At 31.2% G+C, this 18969-nt stretch overlaps 1 protein-coding gene across 4 annotated transcripts in view; it reads left to right on the top strand.

The window, feature by feature from the left end:
- LOC124361857 (beta-arrestin-1) overlaps positions 1–17157 on the top strand; it is a 97615-nt gene extending 80458 nt beyond the window's left edge. The window contains exons 7-14 of one of the 4 annotated variants that reach the window (XM_046815892.1): positions 1937–2072; positions 2916–3000; positions 4634–4706; positions 6393–6536; positions 6900–7043; positions 11983–12069; positions 13796–13939; positions 14255–17157. In XM_046815892.1, coding sequence (XP_046671848.1) covers positions 1937–2072; positions 2916–3000; positions 4634–4706; positions 6393–6536; positions 6900–7043; positions 11983–12069; positions 13796–13939; positions 14255–14342 — 901 coding nt within the window. In that variant the 3' untranslated portion in view covers positions 14343–17157. The remainder of the gene's footprint in view (positions 1–1936; positions 2073–2915; positions 3001–4633; positions 4707–6392; positions 6537–6899; positions 7044–11982; positions 12070–13795; positions 13940–14254) is intronic. The other 3 variants (XM_046815889.1, XM_046815890.1, XM_046815891.1) reach the window with 3 other exon arrangements.
- Positions 17158–18969: the final 1812 nt, after the last annotated feature.

The following is an 18969-nucleotide window of genomic DNA, read 5'->3' as shown; positions in this document are numbered from 1 at the left end:
ATTTATATCTTGACTGTAAAAATCCCAAACCGCAACAAAATAAAATGTTTGTGCTGATGCATTACTGCCAATTCAAGTGGTTCATCGTTTGCTAGCATAGTTTCATTAAGAAAGGAAAAACAGTCATGATGATGAGTGGAGCAGAAGACCAATGAAACCTCTTGTAAACTCGTATAATCAGTGCTAATCAAGGATGTAATCAATGCAGATAAAATAATGGTGACAAATACTGGAACTGCCAGTAAACATAGGAGTGAACGGTGAGTACCCCATCTGTTGGGTGCCTCGTCTGTTGGTTGCCTCATCGGTTGGGTGCCTTATCTGTTGTCTGATACCCTTAAGGAACAACACATGGAGTCTGCATGACTATTTTGGCAATTTTTCCATGTTTTCTCAGAGCGCAAATGTCGTCTTGGCAGTCAACCAATTTGTATATGACAACAAAATAAAATGTGCAGTTGATTGGTTTGGCATTTTAAAAATAATTTGGTAAAATATAAATATTTTCATTGAAAAGGACATTATAAGAAATGTAAAATTATAATTTAACAGTTTTTCACTAATTTATTGCTTTATAATTTATAGAAACTTACTTCTTGGATACCTGGACACCCCTCTTATTTTAATTCTTTTTAGGTTTGAAGCTATATCTTATAAGAGATTTTACAAATTAATGATTTATTTAACTCAGGGTGTCAAAGCAACCGGGAAAATCAAGAAAACTGGGAATAGTCAGGGAGTTTTACTATAGATAGCGAAAATTGTCCAGTTATTCTTGCAGGGTGTCTACCGGTCACAGAAGTTTAGGAAACAGCACAAACAAAATAGCACCAAACGTTTCTATTTAAAATATCAGTTTTTATGGCCTTATGATACTAACGTGTAATGTGTCGAAGCCAAATCTTGAATCATAAACAAAGATTCGGGTTCAAAAATCAATTGGCAGGATTTGACAATTGAATCTGCAGACTCTCACTGTCATTAATTATCACTTGATTGGCAGTATATTCCTGGATGACAGCTAATCGGCATTATGTAAATTACCGACTGTGACAACATGATTTTGGTGCACTTTGTGTATTAAAACCCGTAGATAGATAACCTTATTAACAAATTATCCTAGTTCAGTAGACCATATTATACTTGTGGTTCTGTATATAAGACATGCATCACCTTGTGTCTATTGCGTATATTTGCAGATGACAGTGATCGCAGTACGCAAGTACAGATCGCTAAAACATGTTTTTGTTGTACGTTTTGTATGAAAAAGTGTAGATAGATTAATAAATTGTCATTTTTTGGTCAATAATGTTTTGCCTTTAGTTCGTATTTGTCTTGATTTTTCAAGTCAAATTTTTTTTATTTTTTGCAAGTACTAAACTTTTAAGTTGATCACTACACACACAATAATGTAAGATGATAAAATTATTGTTGTAAAAGTGTTTCTTCAATCTATTCATGCATTTTCCAGTTTAATTAGCAAAATATGACCTAAAATATTGCTTTTTGTACATTACTTTTGTAATTATTGTTGTTACAATACCATTAAAGGTCACGGAAGGTCATCAAAGTCACTTCTCAGCTGTAGATACTCTTGTCTTGTAATTTTCAAATTTCTATATTATATTCAAGTTTCCAGCTGATGCAAGACAAGTTTTACAGACCATAACTTTCTGGGATCGGGTTGTAAATCACAATCACCCCAATTTATTGCACATACAGACCTATAATTATTTTCACTTTAACTGATAAGCTTGTAACTTTGTTCAAGTTTGTATTACAGTTTTACTAACTTGTTAAATTTACTATTGTACGTAACTTTAAAAAACCATTGATTTAATCGGTTATAGGACATGGAAAATGATTTTGTATGTAGGAAAAAACTACTTTGCTAGACATCCTGTAACCTCTTGCACTCGTACGTATCCTGTTATAGAAACTCGGTGAGACTAGCAATACGGAAGATAATGTACGCTCCAAGCAAGCAAGGTGAGCAGCCATCTGTGGAAGTGAGCAAGGAGTTCATGATGAGTCCAAATAAATTACATCTAGAAGCTTCATTAGATAAAGAAGTGAGTAATTCTACTTTAGCTACCTTGTTTGTTGCAGAATCATCTTTTATTTTCGGTGTCTGTATTTTTATGTAAAGCAGTACTTTGTTATGTTGTGTAAGATAACTCTTGATTGGAACGTCCTAGAGACTAGAAACACATACGTTCCTCGTGGTCAAGAACGTAGGCAGGAAAAAACTTTGTCGGGGGTTTCAGACAACTGATATTTTCCTGTAGTGGATAAAGAGTAAGGCCCCATTTTGTTCCTTAAAAAGTTCTTGACACGTTTCTTTGTTGAGAACGATCTTTCAGCAGTACATGTCAGTAATACTGAATTATTTAAATAATGATAATCGTTTGCTAACAAATTTTTTTTTAATTTGGGGGGTCCGGATCCTTTGGACCCCCTCTCTGGCTACATCCTTGCTCGTGGTTTCCTTTTGGGGTCAAATACGTATCAATACAATGAATTTGTCTGATAACAATATTGAATAACCACATGGAAATGGTTACAATAAGGAAAAAATACTGATGCTAAAAACCATTTGATTGATTATTGTACAGACAAGCCTGTCCTGGTAATTAAAAGGTATTTTAATCCCAAACAAGAATCTTATGGTAACAATTAAGATTGAAAATTAATTTCTAATCTTTTGCCATAACAGTTTCATACTTAAGGTCTGATATTGTTGGTCCACCATTTGATCCACCCTAAAATAATCGGTAGAAGACAGTTAATTTAAATTTAAGTTAGAATTACATGTTCATCATTCATGATACATTGCTGAAAATATCTTGTGTGTTTTGGAGTTATGCTTTAAAGTCCCCATAAGTGCATTTCTTGAAAACGACTCATTGTTTCAGTTGTACCACCACGGAGAAAGCATTGCTGTCAACGTTCACATAGCAAATAACTCCAATAGGACTGTGAAAAAAATTAAAGTATCAGGTAAATTTTGTAAATATAATATTTCTGAAGTAAGTAGTATAAGTAATCTTTTGATTTATAATGTATTAAAACAGGACCTTACATGTTTTTATATACAAAATCAAGCTCTACAAATAACTAAGTAGATCCAAAAACGAATTAATAGTTGCTTTTTATAAGATTTTAAAATGTACTCCAATACATAAAAAATAAATTATTCATATTTTCATTAAAATAAATATATTAGTAACGTGAAATAAAGAAATAAAAATTAAGGAAATAAATGGAGTTCTCCAAGCTTTAACCCTTTGAGTGCCGGTGCATCATCGCTATTTGCGATCTTTTATATAGTATTGATCTAAATTGGCTCAATGACCATACATACGCATTCCAAAGGCTTCAACATATCTTTTCCATGAAGGTTTTGTTGTTAGATTCTGATTTTTACAGCGGTTGTAAAGAGAGCGCATCAGTCGAGTTTAGAATCGACAGCTACACAGACGAGCCGTCACATGTTTTGTTTGCGCTGGTGTTTATTTCACAAAACAAATGTTTGTAAATATTGACAGTTTTTAAGTGTAAGTGGGTTTGTAGTATTAGTATCTTCATATTATTTCGTTGTGTATGTTGTTCTATTCTGTGTGTAAGTAGAACAATGACTTGACCGTGAGTTATCGTGATCGTAAGCAGCTAGTACTTTACTAAATACATTTGTATTATTTTTTATGTTTTTTGTGTTTGTTTAGTGATATTTATAAGCTATGAGTCATAAAAACATTGCTGACAATGAAGGCCTAGTATTGCAGGCATTAGATTTAAGCATGAGCAGTGTAGACAATACACAGAGTGTTAGGTTAGGTTAGAAAATTTCTAGTTTTGTAACGGTTCATATGTTTATATTTATTTTCTAAACTTTATTTATAAGTATAAAAAAGTTATTATATGTTTTTTGTAAAGAATTAAATGGAGTATAAGATAGAATAACTGAAAGTGAAAAAATAAAATATTTCAATAACATTAAGTTGTGTCAAAATAAAAAACAAAATGTTTTTGCTCATAAATAAAGTTTTTGTTGATGTATTTTTTATTGGTTAAACATTAAATAAGTAATCAATGTACTCTATTTATAAAGGAAATATATTTATTTACAAAAAAAAAACAAAAATCCAGAACATTATACCAATAAATAATTTTTTTATGAATTTTTAACCAGACCCTTGCAAAATGAGGCATTTTCGCTCTGCATTCTATGCATACCATATAGCAAAACGCCACGGCACTCAAAGGGTTAAATACTGGGGTTTGTTATTTATCTGTTACCTCCAAGGATTTCATAGAGTTTATGATGATATTAAAAGATTAATATTGGACTCATTTTCTAAGTAGAACTATTGTAATACTTTGATTGTTTCAACAGAAACCACAATGAAATGGAACAACATTAATTCAGCTCTCTAATATTCAATAAATATATAGTTTAAAAAAATCCTATAAGGTTTTTTTCTGTTTTTATAATATTGCATGGTTAAATATCTTCGATTTACAAATATGTGTAATTGAATAAGGAATATTACTACAGTCTTCTTGTGGAAGCTGTTTTCCAGTAACATAAAATTGTCTCAACTTACATTTTTTGTCTAATTTATTGTTGCAGTTCGGCAATTCGCTGACATCTGCTTGTTTTCAACCGCACAGTATAAATGTACAGTAGCAGAAGCTGAAAGCGAGTAAGTAACAATAAGTTAATAAGTTGTTGTGGCCTTTTGGGGAAATTTTTAGTCTATGGAATTTGTATATGTCCAAACAAGTGGTGAGTTTGTATTGAACTATATGATAATTATGTATAATTTCTAAAAATTATACTGTATTTAATTCTTTAAATTTTACTTTTAGGTGGTGGCCTGACTGAGTGTCTCATAAGGGTTTTATATATACAGTGTGCTTGAAATGTCTCGGAACGGCTTAGTAATTTTTTTACCATTTCTTGTAAAGCAATTAGACTTGGTATATCTGTTTTAATGGCGGTGTTTCAAAGTTTCTCTTAAATTATACAAATTAGTACAACACATACTGTTCTATTTATTAAAGATAACATTAATTTACTGTGGTGAAATTTAAAATCAAGTATTTACAGTTACAGTATGTGTTCAAAATGCTCTCCAAGTCTGTTGGCAATATCCCAATCTGTGGTAGAAATCAGTAAAAATATTTTGTAACATATCCGGAGGTATTTGGTTAAATACTACCGTTTAAATATGAATGAAAGTGACGTACGTGGTTACGCAATCACTGAATGGTGACGCAGAACCCAGTTAGCCTGCCAAGCAAGAGATTAGTATACATTTAATGACCGGCCGAGTACAAAGGGTTAAATATTTCTTTTCTGGTCTAATTAAAACTAATTACATCTAGCAGAAAAATAATACTTAACATAGTTATAGTTATTATTAATTGCAGTATTTACAGACAGGATAGGAATTGACGTGTTGAATAGTGCCTGAATCAACATTGATATGACGATTTGTTACAGTCTATTATAGTGACACCATGAAAATTTTATATTTGTCTGCTGAATGGCTGCTGTAAATAATCGTAACAGATAATTTTCAATTGTCATTACAAAGAATAAGAAATTTTTCTGGCATCATTACTTTTTATGATCCGTATTTTAATTAGTCTTATGATACAGATCTGAAGTTGTAGTTGGCCAGTATCAGTTAATTAATTAAGTAATTTAATTCCTATTAGCAGTCAAGGATTTTTTCACTTTTTTTTACTTTTCTTCTTTTTTTGTTTTTTTTTACTACTATGTTATAGAGCTGGCAATTTTTCAGTATTCTAATAATAACTGAAGAACCCTTAGCAAAATGGTAAAGTAGTCAATTTCTGAAGATGGATTGTTTTCTTACCATAATTTTAAAGCCACATGCCATTTCATGGCTTATATTATAATCTTGTACAATTTAAAATAAACAATAAGCTTCTATACAACATGATTCAACATCGTTGTACAATTTAAAACGGTTAAGAAGTTTGAACATTTGTGTCTGCAGATAAAACACAAGTAGATAGTGTAATTGTAACAGATGTTTAACATAACACAGATTAAATGTTCATATGGTACTATTTTAATCTGTAGTATAATAGCAACTAAACAGAGTATAAAATCGATGTAATAAACCCAGAATCTACTCCAAAACTAACGGTGAGTGATGGTAATTTTATTCTAAAACACTTTTTTCTGTTACGTACTTAGTTTAATATAGAATATCGGTGGTGATTTATATTTAATGTTAGTTTCTGTTAATAAAATGTTTTTATGTTAAATCTACTTTTTCTGTTTTAGAATTTTTTATTTTAGTTTTGCATAACGGATAGACATGAGACTAAAAGTGACAGTGTGTGTGGTTCAGAGCAGGGTGCCCAGTAGGACCTGGTTTCACTTTGTCTAAGGTTTACACAGTACGGCCTACGCTGGTGGCCAATAAGGACAAGCGTGGCCTGGCGCTGGACGGTCAACTCAAGCACGAGGACACCAACTTGGCGTCGTCAACGATGTGAGTCATCCTCCCGCGACTCATCTTCCCGCATGGTTCTGGGGTGGCACCATGAGTCTGGAACAATGTTTTTATAGGGAGTCAGTTACGGGTAGGGATGTATCAGTACCAGATATTTTTAAAATACGCGTTACTACATGATTACTTAGAAAATCACCGAAGTATGTGTGAAAAATTTCAGATGCCCTGATTTTTCAAATTATTAATTTGGTTATGGTTTTACACATCCCTAACAACAAGACTGATGAAATAAAAACATTGTTCCACATCGTAAAGAGGTGTGGTAATCTTGAGGTACTTGGCTTATTGCACTGTAGCGGAGCAGAGTGTTTGGTACTTCTCTAGCATTGTTGTGTGTTTTAGAGAGGGTTGCCCTATTGGTCCCGGGTTCACTTTGTCTAAGGTATTCACACTAACTCCTCTTCTGGCCAATAACAAAGACAAGTGGGGTCTGGCGCTAGATGGTCAACTGAAACACGAAGACACCAACTTGGCGTCTAGCACGCTGTGAGTGCGGCATTGACTCCCCCCTCCCCCACCCTGTAGTGCACAGATCGTGTGGCACAAGTTGTGCATTTCGTTTTGTTACATATTGGATATCGAAACCTGAAATTCCAATTTAAACCAGATGTCCTATAACAGAATCTTTCCTTTCTCATTTGAAAATGTTGGTTACCTAAGAAAATGGAAATGTACAATTTTGTTACTAGAATATTCTTATGTTGTCTGGTTTTCTGTAGGAATAATCATTCAATGCTACAAGTAAAAGACTATTGAAAGTGTTTTGATATTAAACTTTACCAGCAGGCCTTTTCTCCTATCGGTTAAATTAAAACCTCCAAATAGTTTGCTTTGCTTATTTTTGTTTAATAGTGCATTTTAGATGGATTTTGTACATTTAATTTCATATAAACATTTCCAATATTGGCATCTGAACACATTTGAATCCCCACACTTAAAACTACCCTATATACAACAGTTTATTAAAGAAAGTAATCAATTATGTTGGATGTGTTTATTATAATAAATTACATAAAGTGATTTATTGTGTGTAAATTACTTTATTCAATAATTTTCTTTAATGTGTTGACTGCGGCAGATGCCCCAGTGCACTTGCTGTCTTATGAGAATATTATCTTCATTCAGTATATACCAGAAGTGACAGTATTAAACTGTTATAATACCATTGGACCTTGGTAACTCATTAATAACTTCATTGTCAGAAGTTTAAAATCAAATTGTTTAGTTTCTGTTGCATGTACTTATTTTCTTCCACGGTATAATTTTTATATAATTTAAAACATAGATAACTTATCATCAGTAATTTTAAGTCTGAAAAATTAGATTAGAACATCTAGAGCTATTTGTTTTTTTTTTTTTAGATCAATCATACAGTCCAAAGTGTTGGACATTTTTATGCTGTAACTAATATTTTCCAACCTGTGTAATGATGTTTATTCTTCTAGTATATTTCTGAAGTTTAACTAGAACCCATTTCCACTATTTAAAGATTTTGGTTTGTCTTCTCTGTGACATCATAACTTAAATTTCTTTTGAGAAAAAGCTTAAAATATACCAAAGTACTCATCTCTCTCTCTTTTAGATTTAAGGCATTATAGTTATCCTTGAAGAATAAAAAGTGAGAGGATTCAGTGACTAAAATTACTCATCATGGAAAAGAGTTAGAACTTACTAATTTAGTCTTTATTTGTTTTATTTCATTTTTGTATATGTCAGTTGTATTGAATTTAATTTGGTATGGGTTGGTAACAGTTTTTACTAATTGTTCATTTTCTACTAACTTTTGTTTCAAACCTGATCATAATACAAATAAAATACTTGGCTGTACAGCAGTCACAAACTTCATTAACTTAACTTTTAGTTTAATACTACATTTTATAGAGATATAAATAGCAATATAAAATTAAATACTATATTTATAATGAAAAGTATACTAAAACCCTTGGTAAATATTTATTGGATGTTAATACATTAAACCCTCATATATATATACATACATAAAACACTCGTTTGACAGGTATTTGGTCTTCCCATTATATGTTAGTTTAGTTATTCAAATGCATATGTGACAGATACGGCCAAATACAAAACAATTGAATCGTAAAAAGTAAGGCCTCTGTGTGTAGAAATATTTATTTATTTGTTTTGCTCTAGGTTATCTGTACACTCTGAAGATGCATTAATGCAGAAACACATAACTTACATGTAATAAATATTTACCAAGAGTTTTAGAATGGTTCTCATTATAATTACAAAGATAACCCTAAAATGTGGTATTAATAATGTAAAAAATGCCAATTCAAATGTAGGTATTTCAGATCATTGGATAATTTAAAGTTTTTTATCTTTCCCAGATTTGATTTACGAGTTGTAATTGTATTGATTGGACTTGTAATTTCTAATTAGTTTGTTGTGCTTTTAAATTTATTTTATGAGACGGTTTCTATATGAGGGTTATATGACTTTGTTTATCTGCTAGTTCCAATTCACCATTTGTTTCACTAGAGTAGTGCATTAACACGTTCACTTCCGAAGGTTACAGTATCATTGTTTGGTGTGATGTCTCTGTGGTGCTGGATAGTAAAGTGTTAAAGCATAAAAAATAATTTAGGTTTTAAAATTTCTAAGTTGATGATAAAAAATAAAACTCAGTTTGAGGCTCACAATCAGCAAGTCAGTGTGGAATCATCAATACCAATACAGATAAATAATAGATATTCATAAAATGGAAAAATCACTAACTTTCACAGGAAGAGGGCCTGCTGGATCACGTAATATTAACAGTTTTGTTGGAAAACTTGCTCTCAATTTCAGTTTAAAACAATGTGTATATTTTCATCCTACTTTTATCATCTTAATGCATTCCTTACCCTTCTCTGTGGATTTACACTTCTGAGTGAAAGACAGTAAGAATTATCTCTGGGGAATGACCGTATGGCTTCTTTCACGTATATGAGCATCATGACAGCGTTGAACATTTTATATTTATCACTTGACACCATAATTAGTGTAGAATTATAACATAAAGCTGCAACAGTTAATGTTTGAAGTCAAGTGGTAAGTCAAAAGCATTCTTTATCTGTGCACTGCAAGCCTTATAATGTCCTTTTTCACCAATCACTTTACTTATAATAAGCATTAGTATATTTAGACTTTAAGATCAATCTGCGTTTCTTGAATTGCATGTGCCTTTAACTAATAACATTAATACAAAATGTAAATTAATGTGGGTATTATAAAATTAACAATGCTGAATTTTTTCCTGCTAACAGAAATATTTTCTCCTTTTAAATTTAGATTCATACACTTGGAATATCAAAAAAGCAATTATTTACACCAATTAAATAATACTGTTCTGTTAACATCATAAATAGGTCGTTTTTATTAAAATGAGTTTAGCTTTAACAATTTATCAAAATTATCTTATAATTTTCTTCCTTATTTTTGTTGGATTTTTTAAAGTTTATCATTGACAAATTCAGTGATAATACATCTTTTAATTTGCTTTTTATTTTAATCCCAATGTTAATAAATTTGATGCTGACTTTAATAAATAAAATTTGATGTGATTGCTCATTTTTAGTTGAAAAATTCATAAGAGTTTTTCACTTTTTTTATATATGTTTCATAAATATAGTGAAATGTTTGAAAAAGATTTGTTTACAAATTATTTTTTGGAAAATATATTGCAAGAATACAATTTTTGCACGGTTATTATTCTTTAATTTAGTATATTTCGTACTGAATTGAAAAAAAATGTTTAATCTTGAAAATTGGTTGAAATATAATTGTAAAAATAAGTTTGTAAAACAGGCAAATTGTTATGATACAAGTGGAAACTGTCATTGATCTTTATCAATAAACAGCGAAGCTATTCTTGGACTCTGAAGACTGGACATGCTGAATTATTCTCCAATCTGTTGACAGCACACTGCTCCTTAAATATCACCTTTTTAAGATGGATATCTCTGATTCGGACATATGGCGCTTCTGCAATAAATCTAAGAAGGCTGCAATCGTCTGTGATTGCAATGCGATTATCCTCACCGGGTGGAAACACCTTTACAGGGCTTTTCTAAAACCTGCTGAGGTAGAATGTTTAGCACCCGGACTTATCTAGAATGTCTTGAGGTTTATCAAAAGCCTCAATATGACTTGGGTTACTAGATATCTAGGTTTAATCACCACAGATACACATGCTTGCAGTAACAGGGGTATTTTCTTGTCCAATTGACCCTATTGTATCACAGATTGTACTAATTACAAAATATAAGTGAATAAGAAGTTAGTGTCTTTATAGCTTAATATAATATATTACCGTAAACTCTTGTGGAATTGGCCGGTGCGTATAAGTGGATTCGTTGATAATCACAAAAATGTCGATAGTAAGTAAAAATTAGCTGATATTAGACATTTATATTGGTGACAGTTTATTCTCCAATTATTTTATATACATCCCCTAATATTATGTTATGATATTTAGAAGACTTAATAAATTGCTTCAATATTTCCAAGGTATTTGTAAATTGTCCGTTGATAATCTAGTTTACTGTAATTTTTAAAAACATGGTCAATTTCAGAAAACCAAATTGAACTATTATTAAATTGGAATATTTTTTTTTAGAAATTGGTATTAGTTTATTGCTTTAATATTTTACCTTCTCTTAATATCTGTCTCACTTCTTCGTAAACTGTTTCTATAACTGCATGTGTTCTTATTTTAGAACAATTAATAGGACTTCAGATTAGAGTTTGTATAAGCTTGTTTATTTTTATAGGCTTCAATAGCATGTGTAAGGCAGGAGTTAGTAGCATGCATTATGATAATACGTTATATGTACTGTAATTTTTGTTGCAAGTTTGATTTCATACTTATTAAAAGGATTAAAAAAAAACAATAGTTAATTTTGTTTTGTTGTATGCTATAAATTAATTTTATTTGTTTGACATTTAAATCCATTTTTCTACTATAAATTGCTATATGAAAAATTTGAGTTTTTATGTTTATGAATTTTCCTTTTCAAATTATTTTTTTTTTTACAACAGATTGTGCATCAATGCAGTTACATTTGGCTTCATAATGGTATCCATAGTCACATATACATTGTGATTTTAAAAATCCAGTTACAGGTTCTAGTGGTAACTCCAGCATTCATACTGAATTGAATTATTTATATGATAACATTTAATTAGTAGTAGATGATTATATACAGTAATTTTATTTCACCTACTGTTGTTGTTTATCACCTTTTCTTTTTCAAGTATTAAAAACATGACTTTATTTTTTACTTCATTACAACTTTTACTTTATTTTTTTCAAGCACAACATAACAAGAACATTTTTACCAAGAAAAAAATACTTTTTTGGTAAACTTTCAGTTCATAAAATATTTAATTTATTTGAATCTTATCATGTTGTTTACAGAGTTGCAGATCCGTCACAAAAGGAGAATCTTGGCATCATTGTGCAATATAAAGTGAAAGTGAAACTCTGTTTGGGGCCTCTTGGAGGGTGAGTAGTTGAAATTCATAAAAGTTGTAATTTATTCGTGTCCCTTGTTGTTGGTGTCAGTTATTGTTCGGTTTATAGAAGTGGATGGAGTGTGTAGTAATAGCTTAGTTTTGATCTTGATGTAGAAGCCCGGGTTTGTTCCACAATCGTTACAGTTCAGATTGTTGAGATATATAATCCGGGTTATGTTCCACGTTGTACAAGATTCAGTACATAAAAGAAGATGTAATCCGTTGAATTATGTAGCCTACGTTGATATGTCAATTTCTTGAGGTTCTTGTGTCTTGGTTAGGTTAGGTTCCACAGTGTTGAGTCAATTTTCAGGGTGTATTAATTTACAAGACTCTGTACTGATAGTTGCCTATAATATTTATATCAATTTTATAGAAATTTAAGTCCGTAATGGTGTAGTGTAGTGAGCATTAAATTAACCACTTACTTGTAGTTCTGTGTTTTTGCACATACCTGTTTATTAATGTTACAATACAGAAGTTCGTTTGTGTAGAACCACTTCTCCGTTGATAAAATCGTAGGTTATGTTTACCAATAATTCCTCACTTCTTACAAATTATTTACTTTCCTAAATTTGAACTCAAAACCATTAATTTATTTTACTTAACGGCAACATTTGAAATGTAAAACACAAATTGAATCATTGTCACAAAGCATGTGTTATCCAAACTATAGATCATCACTTCCAATCTCAAAAATGAAACTCTTGTGATCTTGATCTAATATTTGATCACATCACAAATAAATAAACATAATTTTATACTCCGATCAACTACATTAACTCAATTTAATCCAATTTTATTTTGATGACACTAACATCTCATTCATGTCGGCAGCTAACTCCCAACTAATCTTTCGCGGGAATTCTACTCGAGACGGTTGCTTACTATCATGTGAATTATATTTCGTTTTTCAACTTCCATATGTCCTAAAATTGTCACACACATGCATAGTGAAATTTTGCACACATGTGTATTATGCAATCTACAGACAATCCATACAGGAAGTATATTAGACCAGAAATAGATAACAATGGACGGAAGTAGTCGTTTTTCAAAATTAGGTTCTCATTTCTATCTACATTTTCTTTACCGGGACTACAAGACAAATTCAACTAGACACTTGAAATATGTTGGATCAGAAGTATATGACAAGGGCTGGAATTAAAATCTTTTCGATTGAAGTAGGTTTTTTTTTAACCTTACTCAGCTGTGGCTTTAGAAATATGATTAATAAGAACCGATGCAAAACCTGATATAAAAGTCAAACGCTTAACCTCTGATCTTCTTGCTGAAATACTACGATACCTGTTTCATTACTAATTGTGTTTAAAAAATGTATAGCGTTTCATCATATACATCATTAGTGCTTTTACTAAGTAGAATAAGGACTTCGATTTTCAAATTTGTGTGCGAAGCTGCATGTAACAGCTAGTGTAAAATATTATTCTTGTTCTGTACATATTATAAAAGAATACAGTAATGTCATAATTTTAGTGTAACAACGGGTTCTTCGTACTGGCATAAGCTCGTATTATCGGAAATTTTGTTTATGCGAAACATATTGAGCCTCCGTTACTTTCGATAATCGAGGTATTACTGTCTTAAAAATTTATTTGAGACGTATAAAAAGAAAAAAATATCAATGTTATTGAAGATTATGTGTTTTTACTTATGAATTTTAGTTGTGTAATTTTCTATTGAATATTTTATAGGGACTTGGTTGCTGAATTACCATTCATCTTGATGCATCCAAAGCCTGAAGATGATGCTTCCCTTCCACCTACTGGGAGAGCATCGCCTTCTAAAGCCTCAGGAGAAAATGTGCCAGTCGACACAAACCTCATCCAGTTGGATACGTGAGTTACTTAGTGATCATTACTGGCACAAGTGTAGTTTATAAAAATGTTCTTTTTTCACTTCCAGACATCCAATTCCTTCTTTTTCTGGTACTTTTTAATTAGAAAAATGTATGGTTTTATTACTGGGGGAAACGACAATATACTATATGTTTCGATTATTGTTTGGTGTCTGCATTTCACCTGGGCAGGTTATTGTTTCTAATTTGAGTCGTGTGCAAGAAATTATATAGAACCAAATTTGAACTCGAACAATAATTTATTGTACTATAATTAATTATTTCTAATTCATTAGTATTGTGTCTTGTGCTGTAGGGATCCTGGTGTCGGTGAAGGAGATGACGATATAATATTCGAAGACTTTGCTCGCCTGCGCCTGAAAGCCGGTGAGAGCGACGCCTGAGAACATGCTGGGGCGGCCGGTGCCGCCAAGAGTCTCAGTGTCCTACGCACTCATATATATGTGACATGCGAGTAGAAGCTTCTATCTTTGTTATGGGAATGTATAGACTAAAAAGAGACTTTGAATTGGCAGTAATTTTATAATAAAGTATTAGTAAATAAACTATTTAATGTACAATTCGTAGCTTACTTTACATTATGATTGTATGTTTTGGAAATGCAAGTATAAGTTACATTCAGGGTAAAGCGTATACTAGATGACAGTAATTCCATTTTTTGAATATTTATGTTTGTTGAGTCAAATATTATAGTGTAATTTACTTTTGAATATGTGTTATTGTACTATTAATATGGAAAATATTTATATTCGTACAGAGGAAAAGTTAATTGAACCGTATATCTTCCACAGTCTGAGTAGAGGTGCTTGTGATTATAGATTTTGTACCGATATTAACCTCCTCTTCCATTGTCGTTATGTTTAGTTTTCCATAGCACGTTACACTTTGTATGTTCATTTTATTGAGTACCAGTGAGTGCTTTGCTGCATTATCAGACAAATAGTTCCTCATTTTGAAGAGAGGTTTCGTTATAAAGAAACTGATCTTTGAGAATATTTTAAGAATGTCTTAGTTGTTTATCAGTTTTCGTACAAACCAAACCTTAACACTAAATTTTGTTGGTACAACCTGGAAAAGGCAGGCAGTCAACCTTCAACAGGTAACATCATCTCAGTATAGTAGTCAGATTATATAAATAGCTATTAACCATGAGAGAGGTGAACTGGAAGTCGTTTCTGTTACGAATAGAACAATTCTTATAGCTAAGTATGAATCGACGTAGACTATTAACAAATATTAAATATTTGGTTGCTGTTTTACCATTCAGCCCGTGTTGCTGCAACAACAACTGTTGTTAAAATCACTGTTTTAAAATGTTTATCAACACATAAAGTTTATTACAAAGTTACAACAATCACAATTGAATTTCACTTCGGAATCAAACCTGTGGAGTGTGTTGCATTAGAAGAATGTAAACTTTTGTAAACCAGCCAGCCGCCTTTCCAGTTAACTTGTCTACTGAGCACCACGTGAGAACGTATGCTTGATATTTATCCAAGTGTATATAGATGTGTGTAAATCTAAATATTACATTATACTAATAATAATTTTTGTAAGACTTTGTACACAGATTTTGTAAATTTATTCAATCTTGTTGATAAACTTAATTGGATTTTGTTTTATTTTGTTTATTTCCATTCTTGCATTAACGATCCAAGTTTTCATTGAAGCTGCTATCTCAGGCAATGGCACCAGTTTATGCAAATGTTGTGTGTGATTCTTTTGTCCTTATGTCTCCATTTGGGAAATTATGGAGAATTGATTGCCTCAATGTCATTATTACGAGGTTGACACTCGTGTTGAGAATTTTACCACATAAAACATCTGATAGTATTAAAAAATGTAACATATTATGTTAATATGACATAGTATCCAGAAAATGAGCACAGAAAAAGATGCAACATGAAATTTAAAACACCTAAAAGTATGACGTGACACTACATATAAAAGGTATTGTGCTTTTCAAAGGCACGTCACATTTGAAGGACACAAGGCATTTTGAAAAATAATTGGCCTGAGACTCGTACCGCAACTGTCTCAACTGTTTATGAAATGGTAACAGATTTCAAAGAGGGGATTTAAAAATCACTTTTTCATCGGGTTACCTATTGCAAATAACAATAATTAGTAAATATAACCTAATTTAGAACGATTAACAAATCAATAATTACACGTTTTACTTTGTGAGGCCTGTCGGCAGCTCACATAAAGTGAATTAAGATTACATCATAGATGTAGGTGCTATAACGGGTAATTAATTACAACATTCACCCAAAATGCAGTAGCAAAGTAGATTGTAAAAGATAAGTGTGAACACTTAAAAAAGTTCTATTTACTTCTTTACCTTACATTCCTGTATGTAATTATTTTCTATGGCCGTCTATTGCATTTTAACAGTATAATCTTCCCATTGTCTCATCTTTTTTCTGCAGTCATATTTTTTTGTTTTACATCAAAAAGACTGTGCCATTATCATGGCAGTTGTTGCACAAATATAAGAAACGCGTATTAGCTTCAAGAAAGCTCCAGTAGATCTTTTCGAAATACTGAGATAGCAGCAGATAGGCTAGACTTGCCTATCTTTAACTTTTCTAACACTGCTCAATATATACATTTACCATTTTCTAGTTGTTCATGCCAAAGGATTTATAATTTCCAATGTCGTCCAAACTGTATCATTCCACTGTTTCTATACATAAATAGTTTCGTACATATTCTACGTGGCTATTATCTTTTGACTTTGCTTTTTTGACACTGTGTTTGAAAGTTTTTAAACAATTATATGTATTGAATGTTGTTATTGTTATGCTTGTCGCTAAACTCTTCCTTCTTTTATACTGTCAAAACACAAAAAAAGCTTGATTTATGTGCTGTATGTATTATTTATAACGATGTACTAATAAAATATTTATTATTGTTTCACCCCTTAAGTAACAGTAAGGCACAAATAATTGTATTTATTCTCAGGTTAAGTATGTCTGTTTCTAAGAAAGAAGGAAGCTTGTCATCTAACAGAATTGACAGTACAAATTAGCATAGACCTGGTAACCAAGAACAAGAGGAAACAGAGCACTGGTTGTTACGTTTTTGTGCAATCAGGGAGGTACTTACACAACTACATAAATTAATGTCATTATTGTGTATTGTCTTCATTGTTGTTGGCAGTATGTCCAATAAATTAAACTGGCCACCTTCTAATTTTTGTTTTATTTCCTTGCCCCCACTCCTTTTCTGATCTTATAAATCTACATTATCAGAGATAGATAACATAAAGAACACACAAAGAAAAATACTGGACAATTCAAATTATTGTAGAATCTTTTATGGTGTGTATTTTTTTAAGAAATGTTACTGTTATATCATCAATAATATGGAAAAAATTCAGTAAATATTTGTTAACAAAATAATTTTATTTCTTTAGTTGATGAAATGTCTAATTGATCACATGAAGTGACAAAATCATGCTAACCTAATAATACATCATAGATAATAAAATTAGGTATTATGTAATATTCATATTCTCAAGTAGTATAGACAACTAAAATTTTAATACTTTTGAAAATTTACAATCATATTGTAAATTAAATTACTTAAATTATTGTTTATATGTTAGTTGAGTTAGTTAACTTGATTCAAATTCACCCATAAATGATTTTTCTTTAAATTTGATTTGATTTCCAATTGATTAATTCAAAAGTACAATATGGTAACTCATGGATCATAAATTTGTTAATAATAACCGTGTAATCATTCCCTTCCATGTTCTCCCTGTATATTAGTATTGCACTCAATAATACAATTACAAATTTTTATTGAAAACGACAAATAAGTTAATTAATTTGCTTACCCACTCTATTATCATCCCTAGAATCTTCATAATCTTCAAAATGTACTTCTAGGATTTATATTTTGAATACTAAATCTTAAGTTATGTGGAAGTTTCCTATGCACTCTTTATCAGTTTTGGTATAAAAGGTAATTTTTAGTATACTCATGATTCCTTTTTATGCACAATTAAATCCCAAAACAAAGACAAAATAAATCTTGCTTTATATTTACAGTCTCCAATGTGTTTTTATCATGTGTCAAGAAAATCAAATGCAACAATGTCATAAGGCTGTATTGGATTAACCAACAAGTGCTACAAATCACATTAGAGTTTTACCAAAGTGATGTGAGTGAGCGATGCTGGAGCAAAATCCTAAGTGAGCTGTCTGCACAGTCAAGACATTAAGTCAGGATGGCCTTCAGACACAGGAAATGGTCTTTGAGTCTCAGGTGTGATTCCTGCACGTGACATTAAGGATTTTTGTGGTCTGGTGTACCTAGAGTCACTGGTCTATGGTAAAGCTGGCAAGAGGGCCCACCTTACATTAACGGTGGTTGGCTTCGGTGGAAGTTGATGGATTCATTGTGTTCTTTTATAAGTTTATCAGACCCAAAACAACAGTTTAGCATGTTTTTAGATTTTATAAAAAAATCGATTTGTGTTATGTTTTGCAAGGCATGTATCATAATAATATTAACAATTTTCTGGGTTAAAACCTCATTTAAACCATATGTGTGAAAAATGGCCAGCAGTTTAGAGGGTTAAATTCAACTTTACTATTTCTCCTTACTTACCTGTTTAAAAAAAGTAGAGTAGAACCTAGCCGAAATTATGTTTTTCTCATAATTTCTCATAAGAGGGTTAAATTCAACTTTACTATTTCTCCTTACTTTCCTGTTAAAAAAAAAGTAGAGTAGAAGCCGAAATTATGTATTTCTCACAATCACAGACAAAAAATAAGTATTCTTTTAGCCTGCATAGCTGACTACTGTAATGAATACATAAACTTTGTTTGACCTAATCCCAGCCTGTCTAATCTTCACCAGCCTTTGTGATACACCATCTATTACATAACATAATATATAGTACGTCAGATATTCTTAGTCATATCAAGTGTATATCCAAAAAAGATTTTAATAAGATGTGATTAAGGGTGTTAACAGTTTCCTGTGTTATAAATG

This window comes from Homalodisca vitripennis, chromosome 5 (assembly GCF_021130785.1).
Source record: "Homalodisca vitripennis isolate AUS2020 chromosome 5, UT_GWSS_2.1, whole genome shotgun sequence".
Taxonomy (NCBI): domain Eukaryota; kingdom Metazoa; phylum Arthropoda; class Insecta; order Hemiptera; family Cicadellidae; genus Homalodisca; species Homalodisca vitripennis.
The sequence above is the reverse complement of the archived record's forward strand: the minus strand, read 5'-3'. Positions and strand labels throughout refer to the sequence as shown.